General features: G+C 47.0%; 1 protein-coding gene across 1 annotated transcript in view; it reads left to right on the top strand.

Moving 5' to 3' along the window:
• The window catches only part of EFTUD2 (elongation factor Tu GTP binding domain containing 2), a 35,869-nt gene that overhangs the window by 180 nt on the left and 9,230 nt on the right, over positions 1 to 26,459 (top strand). The window contains exons 2-20 of the mRNA XM_054014253.1: positions 783 to 891; positions 2,336 to 2,501; positions 2,905 to 2,983; positions 8,033 to 8,108; positions 11,141 to 11,206; positions 11,489 to 11,524; positions 12,787 to 12,877; positions 14,595 to 14,677; positions 15,187 to 15,353; positions 16,384 to 16,508; positions 18,009 to 18,072; positions 18,707 to 18,797; positions 19,324 to 19,459; positions 20,136 to 20,263; positions 21,390 to 21,583; positions 22,622 to 22,733; positions 23,110 to 23,250; positions 24,506 to 24,607; positions 26,263 to 26,345. Of these exons, the coding sequence (XP_053870228.1) occupies positions 787 to 891; positions 2,336 to 2,501; positions 2,905 to 2,983; positions 8,033 to 8,108; positions 11,141 to 11,206; positions 11,489 to 11,524; positions 12,787 to 12,877; positions 14,595 to 14,677; positions 15,187 to 15,353; positions 16,384 to 16,508; positions 18,009 to 18,072; positions 18,707 to 18,797; positions 19,324 to 19,459; positions 20,136 to 20,263; positions 21,390 to 21,583; positions 22,622 to 22,733; positions 23,110 to 23,250; positions 24,506 to 24,607; positions 26,263 to 26,345 (2,045 nt within the window). The 5' untranslated portion in view covers positions 783 to 786. The remainder of the gene's footprint in view (positions 1 to 782; positions 892 to 2,335; positions 2,502 to 2,904; positions 2,984 to 8,032; positions 8,109 to 11,140; positions 11,207 to 11,488; positions 11,525 to 12,786; positions 12,878 to 14,594; positions 14,678 to 15,186; positions 15,354 to 16,383; positions 16,509 to 18,008; positions 18,073 to 18,706; positions 18,798 to 19,323; positions 19,460 to 20,135; positions 20,264 to 21,389; positions 21,584 to 22,621; positions 22,734 to 23,109; positions 23,251 to 24,505; positions 24,608 to 26,262; positions 26,346 to 26,459) is intronic.

The following is a 26,459-nucleotide window of genomic DNA, read 5'->3' as shown; positions in this document are numbered from 1 at the left end:
GGGGCTCTGGGCGAGGTGTTGTGACGGGGGGTGCAGGGGACGGGCTGGGGGGATGTGAGGACGTGGGGGACTGGGGGGGGATGTGGGGGGACTGGGGTGACGTGGGGGATTGCAGGGGGCTCTGGGCGAGGTGATTTGGGGGACTGAGGGGATGTGGGGGGACTGGGGGGATGTGGGGGACCTGGGGTGACCTGGGGGGATGTGGGGGATTGCAGGGGGCTCTGGGCGAGGTGATTTGGGGGACTGGCAGAAGGGGCTCTGGAGGGGTGTGTGTGCTGGGGTCTGGTAATGTGGGTGGTGCTGGTGATTGGGGCTCGGAAGGATGTTGGGGTGCTGGGGTCTGATGGAGGGGGTGCTGTGGGGGACTTGGCAGAGAGGGGTTATCTGGGGGCACACAGGGTGCTGTGATGGGGGCTTTGGGGAGGATGATGTGTGCCAGCGATGCAGGGTGTTGGCAGAGGGGACTCTAGGGAGGATGATGTGGGGGTGATGTGCTGGGAGTGGCAGGGGTGCAGTGTAGGGTGGGCTCTGGTTGCTGATTAACCAGGGGCTCTAGAGGGGGCGATGTGGGATGGGTGCTGGTGAAGGAGGGCCCTGGAAAGGGCAATGGGGGGGGAGCACTGGGTGCTGGCAGAGGGAGTCAGTTATCAAATGTGTTTAACGAATAAACGTAAATGACTGGGTGGAGGGATGGGGGTGGGATGCAGCTTCATCCATGTTGCAGGAAAACAATTGCCTCGATTATTATAGTTACACATGGCTTTGTCTCTCTTGGTACTTAGCATCATGGACACAGACCTGTATGATGAGTTTGGGAATTACATTGGGCCAGAGCTCGACTCTGACGATGATGATGATGAACTGGGCAGAGAGGCCAAGGATCTTGATGAGGTGCAGTGAGACTTGTGCAAAAAAATCTTAATTTATATTTTCACCAAAATAATGTAATACTGAAATGAAGGTTATTCATGTCTTAAGTTTTCTCCTCCTGCTCTAACCTGTTTCTCCTGAATTTTAATCCTGACTATAGTTATCAACAGATATCTGGTGCAAGCTGAAAAGTAACTATTCCTTCTGTGTCAGTGTCTCCTGTCCCCAGAAATGATTTTTCTCTCTCTCTCAAAAAACAAAACAAAAACACCCCATACCACAGCACACTTACTTAGTGTTTTCAAGGAAAACTTTGATGGACCATTACATTTTCTGATTTAGTAGATTTCTAAAAACATAATAAAAATTAAAAATCTAATAAGAAGCTTCCCTCTTGATAGCCAGAAAAAGACAAGGAAATTCAGCTTCCACTTGAATGTGTGAAAAAATAATAAACTTTCTCTGTTTTAAGCGAGTTTCCCTGCTGTTGTACGCTTTCAAATAGGAGCTCCATAGCTTGTGTTTTAAGCAAGATCCTTACACTGAGTCCTTCATTATTTTACTCATACTTTCCGCTGTCTCCCATTAAGAGATGTTAACACCAACACAGGACACATGTTAATCATGTTTAATACATGACTGGAAGGTGTTCAGAGATTATGATGATGAGCTTAGTGTAGGAACATTTATGGAATAGAGGAATATGAGTAGTAGTTATATTTATGAAAACAGAAATAGCCACTGATATGTTTTTGAATTGCTCTTTCACTGTAAAAAATTGCTCTTTCACTTTCTTTGGTAGATCTTTAGTGACCTAAGAAATTGGAACTAATCACTGGGTTGTTCCTTTAAAGTAGTAGAGCTCCTAATGGTGCAAGTATTTATATGCATATGCAAAATAATCATTATTGTAGTAGTGAAATCATAACTCTCACACGTGTGAGGTTTGGGGGTTTAATGCACAGGGTTTGGCAGCCGCACCTTGATGCAGAAGGGGTCTAGTGTGTCTCACTACTTGTACTGCCAGCCTTGGGTATGTTGTGCACATTGATAAAGGGTATTGGTATCGATTGCTTGCTGTGCAAGCGTCACTTGCATGTGGCATTGGTATCTGTTTTACTGTTCATTGTGACTATCTGGAATGGATTCAAGGTGGAAAAATGGCCTCCAAACCGAAAAGTGGGGGAGCCCCTCAGAACCTTTTTCTGAACCTGACTTTGATCAGTGCCTGATACAGCAAGACTGGGACCTGTACTGTAGTTGCATATGATCTAAATTCTAGTGGTAGTTATGATGGCCGGATTCTTTTCCAGCTGTGTCAACGACTTAAAGTGTGACCATCAGCAAATCACCTACCCGCTCACTGCCTCCAGTTTCCTAACTGTAAAATAGGGATGATAATACTACGGAATTTAATGTTTGTGTAGTGCTCTAAAGAATAGCAAAGTATTGTTCTTGGTTTCAGCTTGATGATGATGATGATGACGATGATATAGGAGATCATGATGAAGATCATCCTGGAATGGAGGTGGTACTGCATGAGGATAAGAAATACTATCCGACTGCTGAAGAAGTTTACGGACCTGAGGTAGAGACCATAGTGCAGGAGGAAGATACCCAGCCTCTCACTGGTGAGTAATGATAGGTTAGTAAATTGTGGGTGTGATCAGGGAGGGCTTCTTAAAACAAACTTGTAAGGGAGAAGGAAAATAAAGTCTTGCTGCTGGCAGTATCATTAGGATTAGGGTTAGAGTTTTTTGGCAGTATCATTAGTTTCCTCTCTTCAGAATTCATTCTGGTTAGGGTTTTGTTTCTGTCATTTTAACAGAAGTTCTATTGAGATAGTTCAGAGAATAATTTTGTTCATGAGTTACTTTAAAGAAGGCAAATTAAAACTTATTTCAGTTTAGTTTCTGATCCTCTGCACAGCTTAAAGTTTTGTCTACTCTTTATTACAGTGAACCTCTAAAATTAGAGAGAATGTTGGGGCTGAGGGGTACTAAGGAATACCTTTTCATTTTTCTTTGTTTTCAGAGCCTATTATTAAACCTGTGAAAACCAAGAAATTCTCCCTGATGGAGCAGACGTTGCCTGTCACTGTATATGAAATGGAGTGAGTACTGTGTGGCTTTTTCTTTCAAAAGTTCGTATTTGGTTCAAGTAATTCGTACAGTGTATCCTTCGCTTTCCCGTGTTCACAGCCTGAGGGAAGGTAAGAGGGATTGGTATGTACTACTCAGAGGAAAAAGCTGCTCTAGAGTGGAGGTGAAAACGTCTTGTCTTCCAGCATAGGGACACCATCGGCAGAACTGCAAGAGCAGCTGGTTCCCCTTTTTCTAGCTAGAGGGGAGAAGGAAAAAGGTACAAAAGGAATTGAAGCTTCAAAATGCATTCCACTCACTGCACTGCACAGCACAGCACGCATAGTGTCCTTACTTCACTAACTTCAGTCCTTAGTTTTCATCATCCCTCCCCAGTTAACGTGGAGTTTGTCAGTCAGAAACCCACACCTTGAATTCACGTAAAACCTATTTTCTTGAATCACTCAGAAAAAATAGAGAGTCCAGAATCCTGGGTGCTAGTTACAGCCGTCTTACTGACTGTATGAGGCACTTTGTAGATTGTAAGGCCATAAAGGACCATTGTGGTCTTTGACATTCTATATAATGCAGTGTAAGGCATTAAGCAGATCTTGTAGAAAAACATCCAGTCTCAGTTAAAAAATGTCCAGTGATGGAGAATCCATCAAAGCCCCTGATAAATAACTGAAAAGAAACAGTCAAAGGAAAGAGTCCCATTCAGTTACATCACATAAAGGCAGACAACTAAATATTGACAAATTTTATAAGAGCTCGTGTACAAATGCAAGAAGATGGGTGAACTTGAGAGCCTGGTATTAAATGAAGATATTGCTTTACTAGGCATCACAGAAGCTTGGTGGAATGATAACCAATGGGACATGGTAATACCAGGGTACAAAATATACTGGAATAACAAAGTAGGTCGCACTGGTAGGGGACTGGCACTATATGTGAAAGAAAGCACAGAGTCAAATATAGTAAAAATCTTAAATGGATCAAACTGTACCATAGAATCTCAATGGATAGAAATTCTGTGCTTGAATAATAAGAATATAGCTGTAGGAATATACTACTGACCACATGACCAGGATGGTGATGGTAACAGTGAAATGCTCAGGGAGATTAGAGAGACTACAAAAACAGATAATGCAATACAGTGGAGTTGCATCATAGGCGCATTTAACTTATGCGATTTTAACTATAAACGCTTGGCAAAACAAAAAAAAATAACAATTTAAATACTGTACCTGTAGTGCGGGCGATTCCGCCCGCCATTCCACTCAATGAACATTTAACTATACGCGATTTTCACCTTACGCACTGACTTCAGAACCTAATCCCTGCCTAAGATGCGACTCCCCTGTACTTTCAGCTATCCCCCATATTGACTGAGTACATGTCATCTCAGGAGTGAATGCAGAGAGACAATTTCTAGACCGCCTTAATGACTGCTTCTTGGAGGAGTTAGTCCTGGAGCCTTCAAGGGGAGAGGCAATTTTGATTTAGTCCTAAGTGGAGCACAGGATCTGGTCCAAGAGGTGAATATAGCTGAACTACCCACGTGGTGACCATAAAGTGACCATAAAGTAATGAAATTTAACATCCTTGTACGGGGGAAAATACCAAAGAAACCCACCACAGTAGCATTTAACTTCAAAAAAGGGAACTCCACAAACACGGGGAGGCTAGTTAAACAGAAACACAAGAGTGAAATGCCTGCACATTACTTGGAAACTTTTTAAAAACACCACGATAGAAGCTGCAACTATATCTATGGCCCAAATAAAAAAGAGGGGAAAAAACAGTAAGAAGATCAAAAAAAGCCACCATGGCTAAACAACAGAATAAAAAAGGCAGAGACAAAAGGCATCCTTTAAAAATCGGAAGTCAAATCCTAGTGAGGAAAATGAAAAGGAACATAAACTCTGGCAAGCCAAGTGTAAAAGTATAATTAGGCAGACCAAAAAAAGAATTTGAAGAGTAACTAGCAAAAGACGCAAAAACATAACAATCTGAAGCAGGAAGCCTGCCAAACAATCAGTGGGGCCACTGGACGATTGAGGAGCTAAAGGAGCACTCAAGGAAGACATGGCAATTGCAGAAACTAAATGAATTCTTTGCATCCGTCTTCTGATCTGAGGGGAGATTCAAACTCCTGAGTTGTTCTTTTTAGGTGATAGATCTGAGGAACTGTACCAGATTGAGGTGTCAATAGAGGAGGTGAATAGGAAGGTTCCCCAAGGATCTGTACTGGGCCCTGTACTGTTCAACATACTCATAAATAAGGCTAAGATTTAGTCATGGGTATTTTTAGCAAAAGTAATGGACAGGTCACTAAACAAAAATTCACTGCCCCTGACCTGTCCATAACTTTTTTTACTATAAATGCCCCTGACTAAATCTTAGCTGCTCCTGGGACATCGCTGCTCTGGAAAAATGGATAAACAGTGAGGTGGCAAAGTGTGCAGATGATACTAAACTACTTCAGAGAGTTAAGTCCAAAGCAGATTGTGAAGAGTTATAAAGGGGTCTCATAAATCTGGGTGACTGGGCAAGAAAATGGCAGATGAAATTCAGTATTGATAAATGCAAAGTAATGCCCATAGAAAACATAATCCCAACCATACATATAAAATGATGGGGTCTAAATTAGCTGTTACTACTCAAGAAAGAGATCTTGGAGTCATTGTGGATAGTTCTCTGAAAACATCTACTCAATGTGCGGCAGTACTCAGACAAGCTTGCAGAATGTTACGAACCATTAAGAAGACAGAAAATATCATCATGCCCCTATATAAATGCATGGCACCCCACTCTGAAAAAGTGCAGAGGAAGGCAACAAAAATGATTAGGGGTATGGAACAAGCTTGCATATGAGGAGACATTAAAAGGCTGAGACTCTTCAGCTTGGAAAAGAGACGACTGGGGGAATAGGACAGAGATCTATAAAATCATGACTGGTGTAGAGAAAGTAAATAGGGAAGTATTATTATTTATCCCTTCACATAACACTCAAACCAGGGATTGCCCTATGAAATTAGCATGCAGCAGGTTTAAAACAAACATAAGGAAGTACTTCTTCACACAACACATAGTCAACCTGGGGAACTTGTTGCCAGGGGATTTTGTGAAGGCCGAAAGTATAACTGGGTTTAAAAAAAGATTAGGTAAGTTCCTGGAGGATAGGTCCATCAGTGGCTATTAGCCTCTTGCTCCGGGTGTCCCTAAACCTCTGATTACTAGAATCTGGGAATGGATGACAAGGAATGTATCACTCAATAAATTGCCCTGTTCTGTCATTCCCTCTGAAGCATCTAGCATTGGCTACTGTCAGAAGACCAAGATATTGGGCTAGAAGGGCCATTGTCCATTTTTATGTTCTTACGTTAAAGTTCTTACAGTGATTAATTACCCTCGCTGTTAAAAAATTGTGCCTTATTTCTGGTCTGAATTTGTTTAGCTTCAACTTCCAGCCATTGGATCTTGTTATATCTGTTTGCTCAATTGAAGAGTCTGTTATTACATTTCTGTTCCCCACATAGGGCCTTATAGACTATGATCAAGTTATCCCTTAACCTTCTGTTGGATAAACTAAATAGAGTTAGCTCCTCAAGTCTATCACTATACAATATTTTGTCCAATCCTTTAATCATTGTCATGGCTCCTCTCTGAACCCTCTCCAATTTATCAACATTCTTCTTGAATTGTCCAGAACTGAACACAGTATTCCAGCAGTAATTGCACCAGTGCCAGATACAAAGCTAATATAATCTCTCTACTCCTTCTCAAGATTCCCCCGATTTATACATCCCAGGATCACATTAGCTCTTTTGGCCACAACATCAAACTGGGAGCTCCGTAGATTATCCACCATTGACCCTCATGTTCTTTTCAGAATCGCTGCTTCCCAGGATAGAGTCCCCCATCCTAAAAATATGGCATCCATTCTGTGTTCCTAGATGTATAACATTACATTTAGCCATATAAAAATGCATATTTTTTGCTTGCCTCCAGCTTATCAAGTGATCCATGTTGCTTTGTATCGATGACCTAGTCTCTTCATTTACCACTTCTCCAATCTTGGTGTCACCTGCAAATTTTGTTAGTGCATATTTTGTTTTTATACAGGTCGTTAAATAGCATAGGGCAAAGAACTGTGGAATGTCTTTAGAAGCGCACATGCTCAGTCATGATTCCCCACTTAGTTACATTTGGAGACCTGTCTCTTAGTTTTTAATCCATATGTGCCATGTTGATCTCGTATCATTCTAGTTACTTAAACAAAACGTCATGCAGTACCAAGTCAGATGTGTTACCGAAGGGATGAACATACATTACCTTTTATGCTGAACTTGATAATGGTTTGAAGGGATTATACATTAATTTGACAATTATTTATTTTCCATAAATCAATGTTACTTGGCATTAATTATATTAATCTCCTTTAATTCTTCTTGAGCCCTATATCAGCCATTCCATTATCTTGTCAAGGTGACGGGTCTCTATAATTAACTGGATCATCCCCTTTTTAAATGTTAGCACAACATTAGCTTTCTTTCAGTCTTTTAGAACTTCCCCAGTGTTCCAAGAGTTACTGAAAACCAACATTAACGGTCCAGCAAGCTTCTTGGCCAGTTCTTTTAAAATTCTTGGATCCGAGTTCTCTGGACCTGATTTAAAATGTCTAGCTTTAGTAGCTGTTGTTTAGCGGTCCTGTTGGAATGGAAAGTGTATTATCATCATCGTATGATATAAATACATCATCTGTTTTTCCCAAAGCACAGAACAGAAATATTTATTGAACACTTCCACCTTTTCAGCACTGTTTTTGACAATTCTACCATTTCATCTAGCAATGGATCAATACCATTGGTCCAATACTTAATCTCTGTGGGTCAGCTTCCCAGTCTGTGAATTGAGGATGTTTACCTACCTGGCAGGGAGCTAGGAGAATGAATGTTCTAAAGCACTTCAAGACCCTGGAATGAAAGGTGCAATTGAAGTGCCAGGTCTTACTGGGGGATCGTACTGTGGGCAGAATAGAAGCAGCTAACTGTCATTTGTTTCTTCCCTTCCTCTAGTTTCCTGGCAGATCTGATGGACAACTCTGAGCTGATTCGGAATGTGACCCTGTGCGGGCATCTCCACCATGGCAAGGTACAATGAATACAGGGCTGTGCCTAACTGAGGACAGTGTGTGTCTTCTGTGTTAATGAATCAGCTGGTGCTGTTGAAGGATAACAGCGCACTTGTGCAGGGACGTGCCTTGCTAATAGTGCCTATGTGAGAGCTCACTGGTTCACAGTAGTGACTGTTTTTTGATTAGGAGGCCAAGTTGATTGTTGATAGTCTCTCAGTGGTTAAAGTAGTAAGCCAGAAGCCAATTTATGCATTCAGTTCTGTGTGCTCTAGCTAATGCATATGTGGTTATGTAACTCTGCTTTAAGAAGTGATGTGTACACATCAGCTCAAGAGTGTTTGATAGCATATATCAGTTCAATGGGTAGATAAATCTAAACGATTTGGGGAGAGGGGAGCAATACCCTTACCATGGCTTTGTCAAGGCTCCCCTCTGCTGTGATGCCTACAAAACCAGGCCTGCTCCTCACGGCTAGGGAGCTGACAAAGTGTGACAGTCTATCTTTTCCTACTATATTTTTTTAATGTGGGGTATACATTTAAGTTGAGCCTCTATTAAGGTGTCCTTTAAAAGTTTTCATGCAGCTTGCAGAGATTTTACTTTTGGTACTGTACCTTTTAATTTCTGTTTCACTAACCATCTCATTTTTGTGTAGTTCCCCTTTCTGAAATTAAATGCTACAGCGTTGGGCTGCTGTGGTATTTTCCCCGCCACAGAGATGGTAAATTTAATTATATTATGGTCACTATTATCAAGCAGTTCAGCTATATTCACCTGTTGGACCAGATCCTGCGCTCCCCTTAGGACTAAATCAAGCATTGCCTCTCCCCTTGTGGGTTCCAGGACTAGCTGCTCCAAGAAGCAGTCATTTAAGGTGTCAAGAAACTTTATCTCAGCATCCCTTCCTGAGGTGATATGAACCCAGTCAATATGGGGATAGTTGAAATCCCCCAATCCATAGAGATTCTGTGGTACAGTTTGGTTCATTTAAGATTTTTACTTCATTTGATTCTGCGCTTTCTTTCACATATAGTGCCATTCCCTCACCAGCACAACCTGTTCTGTCCTTCCAATATATTTTGTACCCTTGTATTACTGTGTCCCATTGAGTATCCTCATTCCACCAAGTTTCTGTGATGTCTGTTATATCAATCTCCTCATTTAACACGAGGCACTCTAGTTCATGCATCTTATTATTTAGACTTCTACCATTGGCATGTAAGCACTTTAAAAACTTGTCCCTTTTTAGCTGCCTGCCATCACTTGATGTAATTGAATGGGACTGTTTTTCATTTGACTGTTTCTCTTCAGATCCTACCTGTATTTTATGATCCTCCATCCTCTCCTCCTTATTAGGACATAGGGAATCTCCATTTATAGATCCTCCTCTAAGGGATGTCCGAACCACGTGCTCCTCTGCACCTGTCAGCTTTTCCCCAGCCCTTAGTTTAAAAACTGCTTTACGGCCTTTTTAATTTTAAGCTCCAGCAATCTGGTTCCATTTTGGTTTAGGTGGAGCCCATCCTTCCTATATAGACTCCCTCTTTCCCAAAAGTTTCCCAATAAACCTAAACCCCTCCTCCATACACCAGCGTCTCATCCATGCATTGAGATCCTGCAGTTCTGCCTGTCTGTCTGGTCCTGCGCATGGAATTAGAAGCATTTCAGAGAATGCTACCATGGGGTTCCTGGCCTTCAGTCCCTTACCTAGCAGCCTAAATTTGGCCTCCAGGACCTCTCTCCTATCCTTCCCTATGTCATTGGTACCTACGTGTACCACGACCACTGGCTCCTCCCCAGCACGACACATAAGTCTATCTAGATGTCTTGAGAGATCCGCAACCTTCGCACCAGGTAGGCAAGTCACCATGTGGTTCTCCCGGTCATCTCAAACCCAGCTATCTACGTTTCTAATGATCAAATCACCCATTACTAATACCCGTCTCTTCCTAATAACTGGAGTTCCCTCCCCCGGAGAGGTAACCTCAGTGCAAGAGGATACCCCAACATCATCTGGAAGAATGGTCCTAACTATGGGATCATTTATTTCTGCTCCAATTGGATGTTCTCCATCCCTGAGGCTTTCATCCTCCTCAACAGCACAGAGGCTGTCATCTATGTACCTCTCTGTCTCCCTTAGCTCCTCCAGCTTGGCCACCTTGGCCTCCAAAACCCGTACACAGTCTCTGAGGGCCAGGAGCTCCTTGCACCGAATGCATACATACACCACCAGCCCATAGGGCCTCTGAGGGCCAGGAGCTCCTTGCACCGAATGCATACATACACCACCAGCCCATAGGGCCTCTGAGGGCCAGGAGCTCCTTGCGCCGAATGCATACATACACCACCAGCCCATAGGGCAGGTAATCAGACCTGCTGCATTGGGTGCAATAAACTGGGTAGCCCCCACTCTGTTGCTGGACTTCTGCATACATTGTCTTTTTACTTCTGCAGCTGGTTCCTTTGTTGTTGTTTTTGTTTTTATATGGGGATGTTTTGTAGCTTAAGTTTAAAGAAGTTTAAGAAATGTTAAGTGGTATGTAGCACCCCCACCATCACGCTCCCCCTGTAAACTCCCTCACAAAACTCCCCTGTTAGCTGCTCCTGTTCACTAGCTTCTCTGGTTGCTTAGGAGGGGTCTTTTTAAAGCCCTACTCTTCCTGAGTAGCCCCACCCCCTGGTTAAGGGTTGTTCATGACCCTTCATCTCTTGTGTGTTTTAGATTGGAAGCCCTTCGGGGCTCAAGCTATATCTATTTATGTTTGAACTGGTGCCCAAACAGTGGGGCCCCCATCCTGAGTGGGCCTATAGTAAAACTGTAGTAGTAGTAATGATGTGTCAGTTACTTTATCGCTACTCGCTAGTCTGATGGTTTTAGTCCCTTGAGAGATTGCTATCAGAGAGACTCCACTTCAAATAACATACAATTAGCCACCAGTTCCGCTCCCTCCCACCTCTCTGGCTAAAATAGCAAAGATTTGGTGGCCATCTATATCTGTTTATCACCCATAAGGTCACCTTGGTTTTTCCTGCCTTTTGATACTTTCAGACTTGTTTTGTGGATTGCCTGATAGAGCAGACGCACCCAGAGATCAGGAAGCGCTACGACCAGGATGTAAGTGGCATCTCAGTATGTTCTGATCGTTTGGGATGACGGGAGGGCAGAGGGTGCTCACATTCAAATGGAGAGATTCTGTGCATGAGGGAGAATGCGATCTAAAGGTTAGAGCCGAGAACTGGAAACCAGGCTCCTGGGTTCTGTTCCTAGCTGTGCCATTTATTTACTGTGTTAGTTATATGTAAACAGCCATCGCTTCCTATTTCAGACTTTAAAATGTTTGATATAAAAACGTCTTGTTTCATGATCTGACCCGGAGAACTGTCTCTGTTTCTGCAGCTTTGCTACACTGACATACTGTTCACGGAGCAAGAGGTGAGTACACCTTGAGATAGGCACTAACTCCGGCAAACTGCGCTCAAACTGCAGAAAGAAAAAATAAATTCTTCACTCGGAATGCTTCCAAGTGTGACCTCTTGTGCCCTGTATGTTGGGAGGAAAGTTCGTTTTGATTCACTGCACCAGTTGATCTGTAAACCAGGGATCTTATTGCTTAAGGCAATGACAAGCAGATCAAATCTTATCTTCCTTCCATTACTCTTGCCTCCCTATATAAAACCTTAATAGTCACATTTAATTAAATAAAAAAACCTAGTGAAGCTGACCACCTGCGGCAATCTGGTCAATTGTCCTTGTAATTGAAACAGCCAAGAGTTTCTCTGATGCTGAGGCTAACATGGCCAATGTCTTGTTGTGAAAGGGCCATTTGATATCCTGCGTGTTGGAGATAAATGTAAAATTGGTGATGGATGTATTATTTGGATGGAAGACCAGTGAATGCTGAAGTGTGTGTACCAAGAAAGGCCACTATGCGTTTGGCAATCACATGGTAACCAAAAGCCTCAGTGGCACAGTAAGGTCAGACAGACTCCTTAAGAATGCGGGTGGCATTCGATCCGCAAGGAGGCCGTGTCCCTGGGAGATTTGCCGTGATGATGATGATGACGGTTATAAACGTAAACTCTTTAATTTTGGAGGCTGTCCCAGTGGCACAAGTGGGTTCAGTCTGTGAAGGGAAGGCGCAGGGCAGGGGTTATTGGCTGAGATCGGAATAAACAGATTCTATTTTTCATAAACCCTGGGCTTTCTGGGATTTGAACCTTTAGACTGGGGTCTTTGGTTATATTTAACAAAAAAAAAAACCCTGGGTCATACTGATTACATGTTGGTGCAGGGTCATGTCTGGGTCCGTTCTGTGAACATGGTATTTCCATCCCTTCGCTGTTTCTTCACACTGCCTATGGGCAGAGCTCATGTGTCAGGGCATGACCTGCGGACAGCAGCGAGAAGGGAGGCAGAAGGAATTCCTTCTCCCAGGTACAGCATTGCACTGTTAGCTGAGTACAGTACTCAGGAGATTTCTCCTCGGATGAACGGGGTGTTGGCTACTGCTAGAGCAAGTTTACTGGGTGTCTGGATCAACAGCCCAATCCAGTATGATCGGAGATGGGACGTTGGGATGGCTGGGCCATTTTCTGTGTCTTGTCTGATGAATTCTCTTTCCATGGCTGACTGCCGCTTCCCCCAGTCATGTTGCACTGTAATTTATCTGCTACTCCTGACTTCATTGCTTTCAGAGGGGTGTTGGCATCAAGAGTACCCCAGTGACTGTGGTTCTACCAGACACCAAGGGGAAATCCTTTCTCTTCAACGTCATGGACACGCCAGGTGTGTTGAGCTGATCCAGACACTAACAATGTGTGGGCTTATTCCTGGCAATCCTGCTTGAGTTAGTTTCAGTAAAGCCAGTGGTGCTACTGGTGTGAGTAAGAAATGCACGTTTCAGTAAAGACTTCCACAAATGGGCCCCAGTTCACAAAACCTATAGGTCTTCTGAAGGAAGGTGCATAGACATGAATGGAATACTAAAAATCTAAACCACTGTCTACCAAAGGAGGGTCTGAGGGGGGCTTTGGAGCTAGGGCATAATGGGGTTTTGCGCCAAACTAGTTTACATTTTCTCAAATCCAATGTCTGTCTATTTAAATCTCACAGACCAGTTAGTCAGTTCAGACTTTATAAAGTGCAATGACACACTGAAAAGTTTCCCTTCAAGGATGACATCCTGGGGTTTCATGTTTAATCTTAGTGATTCCATTTCAGCCTAACAGAGCTTCAAATCTGGCCTTCCAGCTGGTTGCTCTCTGCTTCTGAAAACACTACCAGCTATAGAGGGGTTTTGCAGCTGGAACTTAGCTGGTAGTTTTTTGTTTCTGATGCTTAAGGCAGCATAGGCTTCAGCTCATGCTCTCGTAGCTGGACTAGTTCCTTCAGGGCTAATAGGACTGAGAACATTGCTCTCTCTCTTTTTCGAGGTCAGACAAGATGATCAGAATGGTCCCTTGTTGGCCTTAGAACCTATGAAACTTGTTTGTGTCTGAGCTGTATCAGCAGAGGTGACTTAAATATATGGGAAGTAGATGTGTGGCCAGATTTTCAAGGTCTCGGCACCCACGTTTGAGCCGGATTTTTCCAAAGTGCAATTGTGAGACTTACGCTTAGGTTTTCAGAAGAACTTGGTGCCTGACATACTGAGCTCTTCTGAATAGATGGCCCATTTGGGCAAGAAAGTGAAATGCATTCATTCCTGCTCTAACCAGAGTCACACTTCTGCTTCTGATGTATGGAGACTGGAGACTGACCCAGCGCATTACAAAATAACACCGCGGCTGTGTCCAAAGGGCTTTCAGTCTGAGCCAAGGAGAGACAAGCACAGAAGACACCAAAAGAGGGAGGAGGGTTTTGCGGGGATTATGTTGGTTACTGCCCAGCTCTGCTCCTTAACCTAGTTCGTTAGGGGGAGGGATAGCTCAGTGGTTTGAGCTTTGGCCTGGGGTTGTGAGTTCAATCCTTGAGGGGGCCATTTAGGGCTCTGGGGCCAAAAAAAAATAAATAAAAACGGTCAGGGACAGTACTTGGTCCTGCTAGTGAAGGCAGGGGACTGGACTCAGTGACCTTTCAAGGTCCCTTCCAGTTCTATGAGATGGGTATATCTCAATATATTATTTATTATATTATTCACCGCTCTGAAATTACTACTTTAATTACCACCTTTCCTCGGGCATTTACACAAAGCTTTGGGGATAGAGTTACAATTGCAAACAGATGACTATTAGAAACAACATTAGTAGCCTGCTGTAGTATCAAAAATCAGCATTAGACAGTGTGGAAGGTCCTTATACACAATGTTGGCAACAGTGCCCTTGCTAGATTAACTGAGGTGCTTTCTGCAAGGCAAAGGAACACCATTTTTCTCACCCCTGCCCTCTGGAGTGCACGCTTGTGACCAATGACAGGTCCCCATAGCTGGGGGCAGCTTTCCCCACTCCAGCGAGTGAGCTCTATGAACTGGGATCACTGAGCTTTGATTGCTTTTGTTTTGAAGGCCATGTGAACTTTTCTGATGAGGTTACTGCCGGCCTTCGTATTTCGGACGGAGTTGTGCTTTTCATTGATGCGGCCGAGGGGGTAAGTGTTAGTCTCTTTTACCCCCTGTGGATGTATTTCAGAATCTCTTGGCCTCCTTGATCCTGACTTCAATCTAGCTGAAGCAATCTGTGTAGAGTTCACTTGCATGAGTGAGGGGGCTCTTTGGAGGCTGATTTAGAAAGGGGAGCATTTTCTAGCTATTGAAGCAGAGAGTCATGGCTCCTGGGTTCTATTTCCAGGTCTGACACTGATGCACTGTGACTTTGGACTACTCGCTTAACTACTTTGTACCTCCACTTCCCCCCACATCTGAAATAAAGATGATTATTTATATCAGAGGGGTTGGAAGGGGTGACTTAAAGGAATGCTGTGGGGTTAAACACACACTTCTAAAATTCAAATTATTAGCAGGTCACTGGTGGCCGAGCTTAGACTTTTCTACAGGCTGCTGGCCTCTTGGGTAAGGGTCACTGCTTTGTCTGTCACGCCCCATGTAGCATGGTATCAAGGGCTTTAGCTCGTCTGGTGGTGCTCCTTGTTTTCCGCAGGTTATGCTGAACACAGAGAGGCTGATCAAGCACGCAGTGCAGGAGAGGCTGGCAGTGACCGTGTGCATTAATAAGATAGATCGGCTGATCCTGGAGCTGAAGCTTCCCCCCACCGATGCCTATTACAAACTCCGACACATAGTAGATGAGGTCAACGGCTTGATCAGGTACAGATTTGTGGGGGGGTGGTCATTGGAGCATGGTATCCTTGGCTCACTTAGTCCATCTTGGAGTCTGTGTTTGAGCATCACTCATGCTAAAATCAAAAGTATAAGTCATTACAGTTGCATGTCATGGAATGGTTTCCACCCATAGCAAGTGCATGCACTAGACACGTAACTTGGAATGGATTTGTTCACTTAACACACATTTGGTGGAGAGGACTTCACTCTTCTACAGCGTGTGCATGTAATTTTTTGGGGGAGGGTGCGGGGGGACTGGCCCTTCCCCTTCCCTGGTGTTTTGACAGGGCCAGCCTGTCCCATGGTGGATGTCCTCAAAATGGTATGAAGCCCTAGATAATTTTTTAGAGACTGGGCTGAGATTTTTTCAAAGCTGACCAAGGGATTTGAGTGTCCAATTTCCATTAAAAGGTAATGGGACTTGGGCATCCCAATCTGCTAAATCCACTGTGAAGTAGTGCTGTCTCTCAAGCCACCCTGCGTACAGCTATGCCCCTGGTGCCGTGGGGCCCCTGCTGAACAGGGCAGAGGGGGAGGAAGGCAGTATTTCACTGCTCTCCATACACACCATGTGTTACTGCCCGCTGCTTTAACGGGCACCCTACAGAGCAGCACTGGCAGTTGGGTTAGTGGCATGTTGCAGATTCACATTTTCATTTTATTCCATCCCTGCTTTGTTTGTCCTCTGTTGGTCTCTTCCCCTCAATTGTCCAAACGTTTTTTTTTCCTTCTCTATTGTTTGATGTGTTTTAAAAAGAGAAAACAATAGTTAATTAAACTGTAAAACACCTGTGGATGGAGAGAGAGAGAGAGTGTGTGTGTCAGTCAACCAACCCACCCTACAACACATCTCCTTAGTGCTGGAGCCCTCTTGTAGGCCCCTGTGGGCAGTGCAGAGTTCCTCCAGTGGTTTGGGTTTAGGTTCATTGACAGTGTCTTCCTCTGTTTAGAGCTCCAGTCTTTGCTCCATCATGCTATAGAATTATGCTGTACATAAAAGCTTTCTCTGTTTCAGCATGTATTCCACTGACGAGAACCTGATCCTCTCCCCTCTTTTGGGGAACGTCTGCTTCTCCAGTTCCCAGTACAGCATCTGCTTCACGCTTGGCTCCTTTGCAAAGATTTATGCAGACACGTTTGGTAAGACTCAGCCAAAAACCATGCACACATCAACGTCTCAAGTCCCATTCATTTCTGTGGAGCCCTTTCAAGTACTTACAGCAGCTCAGGTCTCTGCTGGCTCGTGTATGCACTTACATGCTAGCACAGGCACTCCGAAACATTTAAGGAGCTGAGAGTTATTGCAGAGCCCAATTGGGGTATTTCTCACCAGCCACTTTCTGGTTGTTGAGGAACCCGGAATCCCGATGAGGAACATTGCTGGATAAATATTTTCTCCTGTAATTCTTTATCTTGTAAATATTGGAATGGGTGGTTCGTATGTCTATAGTGGAGAAAACCCACTGTCGCTGTTCTAGATAAACGCTTGCGTACGTGCTGCACTCTGCATTGGGTAACAAAATGGTTCAGAGCTGAAAGGGTTAAGAATCTTTCAGCGTTGCCATGAGGAAAGCCCTGTTCTCCGGATTTGAGACTCAGCTGTATGGAGGCGGAAGCTTGGCCCTGGGGGGTCTTGCCCTCTAGCTGCCCCCTGAATCTTTTTTATGTAACTGTCCTGGCTGTGGTTTGCATCTCTGCTCCCTCGATGCCAGCCTGAGGCGGTCTGTCTGCTTTGAAAGAGCTTAGCCTGGCCAGCTCGAACTCGGCGAGTCCCCGGTTCGCAATGTTCCACGGGGCTGCAGTTGTGGTGAAGTTGGGATCGAGGAGGTGCTGCCAGGCAGCTGGCCCAACTTTGGGGGGGCATGAAAAGCAGCCTTTGTTCAGAGATCAGGGGGCTGACGCTCTCGTGCACCATAAGATGGAATAAACAAGATCCTCTTTCATTGTGACATCCTTTGGTTTTCCCGACTCTCCGGCTAATTTAGCATGCGGGCAGCGGTTGGTCAGGCACGCTAATGGACTGTCCTCTTAGTGGAAGTGGTGTGAGTGGGTGCTGATGTCTTATCACTTGTAAACTCAGCATGACGTGAAATCTAGAGCTACGGTCCCGCCTATTCCTGGAGCATTTGAGGAGGGATATTCATGTGTGGATTTAAGATCTAAAAGCTAGGGAAGAGAGGGAGAGGGGATGCTGAGAGATGCTCCTAGGCAGAAAATATTGCAATGAGCCTGGGCGGGAGATGGAGATCGTGCTATGCCAGCTGCTCTCCAGTGCTTAGCTTGAGACGTTAAGTCAGTTGGAGAGCGAGTGGATCCAGTTAGTCGGCTCTTTTCAGTCGTAATTTTTCTGAGAGAGTTCCAGTGTCCCTTGGAACTGAACAAACTCCCTGGGCCCTGACTGATCCCCTTGTCAGCAGTCAGGCCACAGACCCCGCACTCCCTTCTCACCCCTGCATGGTTTTCCTGCTGAGGGTTGGTGTCAGGGTATCTTGCCTGAATTTCAGCCTGGAGAGCTGTGGAGCCAGCGCCCTTCTGCAGCTCTGAACTCCCTTGACCATTTACAAAGAAAACATGGCCCCATGAGTGGAGAGAGGTATTTCATCGTGTGATAGCCGAGGTTATTTCTTTATTCCCTTGTAGGAGACATCAATTACCAGGAGTTTGCAAAGCGGCTTTGGGGTGACATCTACTTCAACCCCAAGACGTACGTAGTGTTTTTAATGATCTTTGTTCACCAGCTTTCTTACTGTCCAAGCAGCATCTCTTGCCCTCCCCCCCATCCTGTAGAACAACAGAGGAGTTGGAAGAGGCCGAGTTGAGCCTCTCCTCTACTAGGTGTGACTCCACATTGCTGTGTGTCCTGCCAATTGGTGGCAGAGCGCTCATGTTCCTCCACAGGCACCGCTAGCTGTCGTTGCTGGGCTTACCCTGGGGCATAGACATGCCTGCTCTAGCTCCCCGGGATTTTGGAGGGGGATGCGGGATGGCATGGGGCTCGATTTCCTGTTTTTCTGAGTGGTTGTGGATACCTTGGAGGGGTTGCAGGTTCAATTCCTAGGGACCACCAGTTCCTACTAAATGCCCATGAGGGTTCATTAGGGTCTCTTTCTTTGAATAATGTGTATAGCTCCATAGGAGTGCACGGAGCTCCCCGGGACAGGTCAGGTCAGATTCCCTGCTCTGCAGATCTTACACTCTGCGTAAGGACCAGGAAAGGAAGGGGGAAGTACGAATATCCAGGCACGCAGGGGCTAGTGTACATATCACAGAGGTCATAGTGCTTTTGGGTGGCAGAGCATTTTCCATTCACATCTTTCCTTTTGGCTTTTCCTGCACAGACGAAAGTTCACTAAAAAGGCCCCGACCAGCAGTTCCCAGCGGAGCTTTGTGGAGTTTGTCCTAGAGCCCCTGTACAAGATCCTGGCGCAGGTACACGCTTGCTTTCCCCTTTCCTTTCATGTGACTGCAGTACCAAGTCATTGAAGCCTGTAGTATCTGTCACTGAGTGTTTAAAGACTGAACACTAGATGGCGCTACATATGACATCTGTCTGCTGTCCTGTTAGGAAAATTCCACAATCACAAATGTTTGTGTCTGAGGGGGCAGCCCCTTCTCTTCCTGCACCTATTCTGCTCCTCGTTCCAAATACGCCCTCCGTTCATGGTGCTCTCCTCAGCAGGACCTGCACCAGGTGCGCTGGTTTTGGGATGTGTCCCAGTGACCACCAAGTCCTAACTTTAAGCTACCCAACCAGTTTCACTGCAGGAACTAAACTGATCTGAACCCCTCTCCCGGGCTAAAAGGCCAGATGTTAGCTGCAGGCCCCCCAGTCCTTTCACACTGATGTCCTAGCCCATCGCCATTTGAATGGCTCGGAGGTACCATTGTCTGCACCCGGGAGTCAATGGCAGTGAACCTCTCAGTAACTGTGGTGGTGGTGTGTGCCGTCCCACAGGTGGTTGGTGATGTGGACACCACCCTCCCCCGCACTCTGGATGAGCTGGGCATCCACCTGACCAAAGAGGAGCTGAAGCTAAACATTCGACCCCTGCTAAGGCTTGTCTGCAAGAAGTTCTTTGGGGAGTTCACAGGTAAGTCCTGTTTCTCCCTTGCCAGTTTAACCTGCTGTTGGCAGAGCATTAGGGCTCCGTTTTCAGTGGTGATGTCCCCACGTTGCAGGTTCCCCTCACTTCTCAGTTGGTGCTGGTGGTGTCCATTGCTCCACCAGTCAGATTGCTTATTTCGGTGTCTACGTTTGAATTTAGAGATGAATTGTCGGTTTCTAGTTTTTAAAGGTCTTGGCCTTTGCATCTAAACTCAGCTGACCGATTTTCGCCTTTGGAGGAAGTGGGACTTAGGTGCCCAGAAGCTCTGGTACAGTTTCCAGGCCATACGTTGTACGTGACATTGATTTGCACTGGGTACAATATGCCAAGAAGTCCCTGAAAGTAATTCATTTGCGCACACATGCCCTCAACGCTGCCTTTAGCGTGTTCTCCTGAAAGGCTGCCCCTGAATGCCCCAATGTGCAGTGAAAACCAGTAGGCTGGCTTCCTGTGGAGGTTCGCTGATCCTTCGCCAGCAGCACAGTGTGTCCTGTTGGCAGTTCCAGTATAAGCTGTCCGCTCCCAAGTGAGTTGTGTCACTCAGGGCTGTAGACTGACTAGTCCTCCGGGTTAAAGAAGTCGGGTTTTATTCAAGCCCCCTCAGTGCTAAACTCTGGATTCCTCCACTTAGCAGCATTCTCATGAAGCTCTGCTCTCCTAGGCTTTGTGGACATGTGTGTGCAGCACATTCCCTCCCCAAAGGTGGGAGCCAAGACCAAAATCGAGCACACCTACACCGGCGGCGTCGACTCAGACCTGGGGGAGGCCATGAGCGAGTGTGACCCTGATGTAAGGACCCATTTCACTTATCATTACACCTCCAAAAGCAGCATGGGGTAGCAGAGAAGTCCTCCTTCTCTGGGGTCGGCAAGGCAGCCACCTCCTAGAGAGGCATCCAGCAGCACTTCACAATCTCTCATCTGCTACTGACGCAAATCTCTCTGCTCTGAGAAATTCAGCAGTGTGCCAGGGCAGCCGTAGAGAGAGAGGGTTCTTGGAGAATGTGCAGGGAACGGACAGAACTTCCCAGCAGTTGGGAACTGCACTGTGATGGCTGGATGTTTGGGGCCTTTTGTGGACAATTATTTTGCCATTTTAGATGAAGGTAGATTCTCTGCATGAAAATCTGACCTGAAAAGTTGGTTTGAGCTAGTCTGAGCAGAGTATCTGCCTTTATATTGTCTTTTGTACTAAAGGGATCACTTCTTCAAATGTAGCTTCCTCTGGGGTGGCACTCGGCAACTGTTTAACAGTCCCACCAATACTAGACAGCAGCTTGGGAAGGGAAGGGAAGAATTGACCTGTAAATAGTAGATCATCGCCTTTAAACTGCTGAGAGAGAGACAGAGTGCCTTACCCCGGTTAAGGTCTGTGTAACTAGTGAAAATTAATTACCCAAGCAGAGTTTTACCAGTGCAAACGGTCTTGAAACCCGGGCATGACCTGGGTTTTGTGTCTCATCTGAAATATGGGACCTCCAGCAGCACAGGAATTCTAGCACCGGGTCTTAGGCTAAGGCGTGACTTGGCAGTTCAGCAATGGCATTCTTCTCTCCAACCCCCCTTTCTAAAGTGGTCCATCCAGGTAGAGGTCTGGCCCAAATTTCTCAGTTTGCAATGTCAGGGATCGTATTGTGAGGTAGCACGGCTACAGGCTTCCATGGTGGTGTCTGCATGAGGAAAGCACCAATCTGCCTCAGTATTCACCGGAGAAATGCATGTAACCATGCTCTTTCAAGGGGTCTGGCCAATGGGGAGGGAATTCCAGGCAGAGGAAGAAAATCGAGGACCCAAGAACTGTTCCTCGTGGATTTTCAGACAGAGTTCCTGATAATCCCACGTGGGTCTAATCACTGCTTTGTGAGTGTATGTCTTGGGAGTGACTGACTTTGCTTTCTTTTTTGGGGGGGGGGAAGGGTCCACTAATGTGTCACACCACGAAAATGTACAGCACAGACGATGGGGTCCAGTTCCACGCCTTTGGCAGGGTGCTGAGTGGGACCATCCACGCGGGGCAGCCCGTGAAGGTACTGGGAGAAAACTACACGTTGGAGGATGAAGAGGATTCCCAGATCTGCACTGTGGGACGGCTCTGGATCTCGGTGGCAAGGTACCAGGGGATCAGTGAAGAGGACAAACCTCGGGAATCTGGGAGAGGAGTCCCCACTCACTGCTGCTGTTCTTGATGCTGCAGTGTGCGGGAGAAAAGCTCGGGGCTTTGGAGGCGGGGAGGGGCGCATTTAGTGCGGGGAAAAGTCCCAGATTGACGGACTGGATTGGGGCTCCGTTGAGTTTATGAAATTGATCCAAAATGCCCGTTGAGCCCCAAAGATCTTACAATGGGAGAGGATAAGTGACATTCAAAGGGTGCAGAGAGGGATATGATCAGCACAGCTATGGATGCGTTTGCATTCTCTTTTCCCATTATCCGATAGATCAGTGGGTCCCAAACTTTTGACTAAGTGACCCGCCAACTGCTTGCTACCTTTTTTGTGATCCATCATCACAAATACGCACCTTCCACCCCAGCGCCACGAGGCTAATCCTGGCCCAGTGCATAGCGGTGGCCCTGGTGGGGTGCAGGAGGGTTGGAGACCGAGCGTGTAGGGGGCTCCTATCCTGTGGGCCTGGGCCCAGCGTTGGTCGCAGCATCACTCAGGTTTGAAGGGCTGGCCAAACTCGAGTGGTGCTGCGACCCCCATACAAGAGGTTGTGACACCTGAAGCAGGGAGCCAGCCCCTGCAGGACAGGAGCTGCCGCTGCAAGGTGAGTGTGGGGCAGGCTGACTCTCCAGCCCTTCCCCATCCCCTCCGAGCCAGGAGAAGTGTATGTTTGCCTAGGCTAGGCCCCGGGGATGGGTTAATCTGACCATAGACATAAGCACCCATCTAGAACCTTCTTGGGGCCTTTGTCTGCGAGCTTGGAGTTGCAGCAGGAGAGGAGTGCAGCCAGTCTCCCACTCAGCACAGGAGCGTTCCACAGGGAGAGGCAGCATGGAAGAAGGTGCAGACGTGTTTGTCTGAGAACCCGAGGGCGAGAGGTTGCGATTCGATGAGGGCGGATGAACAGAGCCAGACAGCATTGTGAGAGGCCGTGGAGGTGTGGACAGCGGTGACTAATGGGTGTGCTATCCCGTTCCGTATTTCAGATACCACATAGAGGTGAACCGAGTCCCTGCCGGCAACTGGATCCTTATAGAGGGGGTGGACCAGCCCATTGTGAAGACTGCAACCATCACTGAGCCTAGAGGCAACGAGGAGGTACCGTGTGTGACTCGGCATCGTTCTGAGTAGGGGAGTGTCAAGGGGCGACAGACGTGCTGGCTGTCTAGGATGGTCAGCTTGGGGGGCAGCGATTTCCTCCAACCAGAATGTTACTTTCTCCCATGAGCAAGGCAGCCCCATTGTGGATTGTCAGTCTTCAGGGTGCCTGGCTGTGTCTGTCAATACAACAAAACCCACTATGAATGCAGGGAATGCAGCTGGGCTCCTACTAGCCTGCACTTGGTCATGGTGCTGTCCCAGCAATGGTGGGCATGTCCTGTGGCTGACTCCAGGCTCCAAGAGGTGGTCGTCCTACAAAGCAGAGATTTCCCTTGTCACCAGAATCTTACTGATTGTTCCGATTTGGTTTCAGGCTCAGATCTTCCGTCCATTGAAGTTCAACACCACGTCTGTCATCAAAATAGCCGTGGAGCCAGTCAACCCTTCGGAGCTCCCTAAAATGTTGGATGGCCTGCGGAAAGTCAACAAGAGCTACCCGTCGCTCACCACCAAGGTGTGTGGCTGAGGCGAGGCTGATCCAGGTGCCCCCGGCTGTGCTGCTCTTTGGGCCCCCTTGTGCTATCTTCAGTTAACACTTGACATGTTCAAAACCAGCCCCGTTTTGGCTTTGCCATTCTCTCCCCTGAAACCCACGTGCTGTTAGTCTGCATGGACTAGCCGAGCTTGATTCTCCTAGGCAACGATGTAGGGTTCACCCCTTGAGCAGTGGTCTCCAAAGTGGGGTGCGCACACCCCAGGGGGTGCGCAAGAGGATCCTTGGGGGTGCGTGGCAGGAGGAGCGCTGCTTTTTGCTTCGGCAGTTCGGGCGGGAGTCTGAGCGGCCTGGTTTTTTTGTTTTTTGTTTTTGCTTCGGCAAAAATGGTAGAGCTGGTGCGGCAGGGGGTCCGTGCTCAACATTTTTTTACTGATAGGGGTGCGCGATCAAAAAAGTTTGGAGACCACTGCCCTAGAGCATCTTTTGCTGGGAGGGGTTAGGCCTGGCAAAGGTACAGGTTTCCCACAGAGCCTGTATCTCCAGCAAGAAGAGGCTGGGAGCGGAGTAACTGGGTGCTCCCGGTTCCGCAGCGTGTCCTGCAGTGTCCCTTGCTGGGACCCTGGGACTGGGGCTGCTCTTCCCTTGCAGCAAGCCAGGAGCTGGCCCCACTTGCCTTGTTGAGTAGACTCAGGAGCCTGGAACTTTCCCTCTAGGTTCTCTGACTAGAACACTGGGACGCACTGGGACTGTTCTGACTGTGGTCTGTGAATGCTGACAGGGGAGTGTGGCTAGGATGGTCTGCATTGGGGGATGGGAGACTGACCCACGGAGAATACCTGAGCATGTAACATGAGAACCCAGGAAGGGGTTAGAGGCCAGGTCACACCTTTGCCTGGGAAACTGAACAAAGGGCTGTGGGAGGGGTCGCTGAAGAGAGAGTTTTCAGGAGCTGGCTGGTGATATGGCTGGGAGGCAGACAAGGCTCTGACCTCCCAAGGGGGCTGGGGTGCCCGGGGACCCCAAGATGGACCTAACTGAGGGGGATCCTGTTGTCTGTGCCTGCAAGACCTGTCTTGGACTGTATTCCTGTCGTCTAAATAAACCTTCTGCTTTACTGGCTGGCTGAGAGTCATGGTGAATCGCAGGAAGCCGGGGGGTACAGGGCCCTGAGTCCCCCACACTCATTTCCCTTGGCCTAGTGGACAAGGCTAGAAGGGGCTAGGTCAGAAGGAATGCCGTGCTGTAGCTTGGGGCATCTGTTCTGGTGTTTCAGGTGGAAGAATCTGGGGAGCACGTGATCCTGGGGACGGGGGAGCTGTACCTGGACTGTGTGATGCATGACTTACGGAAGATGTATTCAGAGATTGATATCAAGGTGAGGAAGCGAAATGAGCCTTTCCTGTCGTCATTACTGAGAGTACATAAAACGGGACCTCCTCCCCCTTGGGAGTGTGGCAATCAGCTGCTGCTCCAGGCCCGTTGTGCCACAGGGTCTTATGACTGCAGCCCCTGAGGTGTAGAGAGACGGCTGAGACTTCGCAGTGCTATTCCTACCTCTACCATTCACTTGCTGTCTGACCTCGGACTCGCCACTTACCTTCTGTTGTAGGCTTCACTTTATCCCTCTGTGAGACATACGAGGTACGTGCGTACCTCACAGGAGGGGTGAGGTTTGAGATGTCAGATCCTCAGATGACAGGCACTAGGGAAGGGCGAAGAATTGTTATTCTTTTTCCAGGAGTTGCAGGGAGATGGGAAGAAGTTTCCCTTTATTTCTTAATAGCAAAGAAAACAAATGCATCCCTCCAGGACAGCCAGGTCCCTGTGTGTCTCTTGGCACAGAATCGTGCCTCAGAATCTCAGCTCCATGTTTTTAATTTTGAGCTTCTCGCTCTTATGGCTGCAAAGATAACTTTGAAAACCTGAGCAGAGTGTAACCAGTGCAGGTCTGAGTCTGCAGAGAGCCTCAGTGGCTGGCTCAGAGAGGGGTGAACAGCCTAGATCATCTCCACAGCTCCTGAACTTGGCTGTTTGGTGTTTTTCCAAGATGCCGTAGAATCCAGCATTTTTACTGCAGAAGTTACCATTTCGCCGGATGCAGGCACCCCCGGCATTTTGTTTCCTGCCGAGACCTACTGCAGCTCTCGAGCTTCTGTTCCACGGAGTGGGAGCTGCAGAGCAGTAAAGTGTAGGCTGGGTAGCTATGCTGCCTGGAGAACAGCCAGTAGCCAAGGCCTGAGAACTAAGCTCCCCTTTCCTCTGACGTATGTGGGGGAACGGCCATTCTGAGCCAGGCTGCCCAGATGACACTATGACAACTGAGGCCCACAGAGCTGGGCTGCCTGGAGAACACTGAGGAAAAATCCATTGTTAGAAATAGCCGTTGCTGGAGACAATCCCCACAGCATAGTAGGTCACAGCACTTTCAGTCCTGAGGCCCAGTTGGGGGCGGGTGTTTGGGGAGGGGAGGAGTGGGACCGAAGAATATTTCATGGAGCTGCAATACATTCACATTAGGAGTGTTTGCTGAAGCATTTGGTCCCATGGTGCTGCAGAGTGCATGGGGCTCAGAGTATAACCTAGGGAGCCACTCTCCTGGATCCAGGCGGCTTAAAGAGACACTGTCAAGTTGAAATTCAGTCCGTTTCAATCCCTGAGAACTGTTTTCAGAGCTACCCCTGCCCAGAGCCCCTTGTGGCCTCACAGTCACACTTCCTTGGTTTTTAAATGTGTTTCTCTCCCTTGCTGCTGTGAAAGACCCACAATGATCCACAACTGTCCAGGGCACCCTAACTAGCTGAGAGAAGTGGGGACACAGACTCGACACCCAGATCTGCCAGTTGCCCAAAGGAAACATTGAACAAAACAGGCCCCTGATTTTTCTCTCGTTGCTTTTGATTATAGTGATCTCAGGCATTGCTGGTAACAATGGGAGGTTTAATAGGGTTCGGACAGTCCTCGTGTAAAGTGTTTGTGAAGTTGAAAAGTTCAAAGAAAAGACACAAACTGCTGCTGTTGTTGTTTTTAAAGGTTGCTGATCCGGTTGTGACGTTCTGTGAGACTGTTGTGGAAACTTCCTCCCTGAAGTGTTTTGCTGAGACACCCAATAAGAAGTATGGCTTAGTGACCTGATAGTCCAACTCTGAAATGGTGTCCCCATGGGAGACAGTGGGATCCCCTTCCCCTGGACTGAAGCCAGTCTCTGGTGTGGTTAGGAGGAGGGGGGA

The sequence above is a fragment of the Malaclemys terrapin genome, chromosome 25, assembly GCF_027887155.1.
Source record: "Malaclemys terrapin pileata isolate rMalTer1 chromosome 25, rMalTer1.hap1, whole genome shotgun sequence".
NCBI classification, from domain to species: Eukaryota; Metazoa; Chordata; order Testudines; family Emydidae; genus Malaclemys; species Malaclemys terrapin.
The sequence above is the reverse complement of the archived record's forward strand: the minus strand, read 5'-3'. Positions and strand labels throughout refer to the sequence as shown.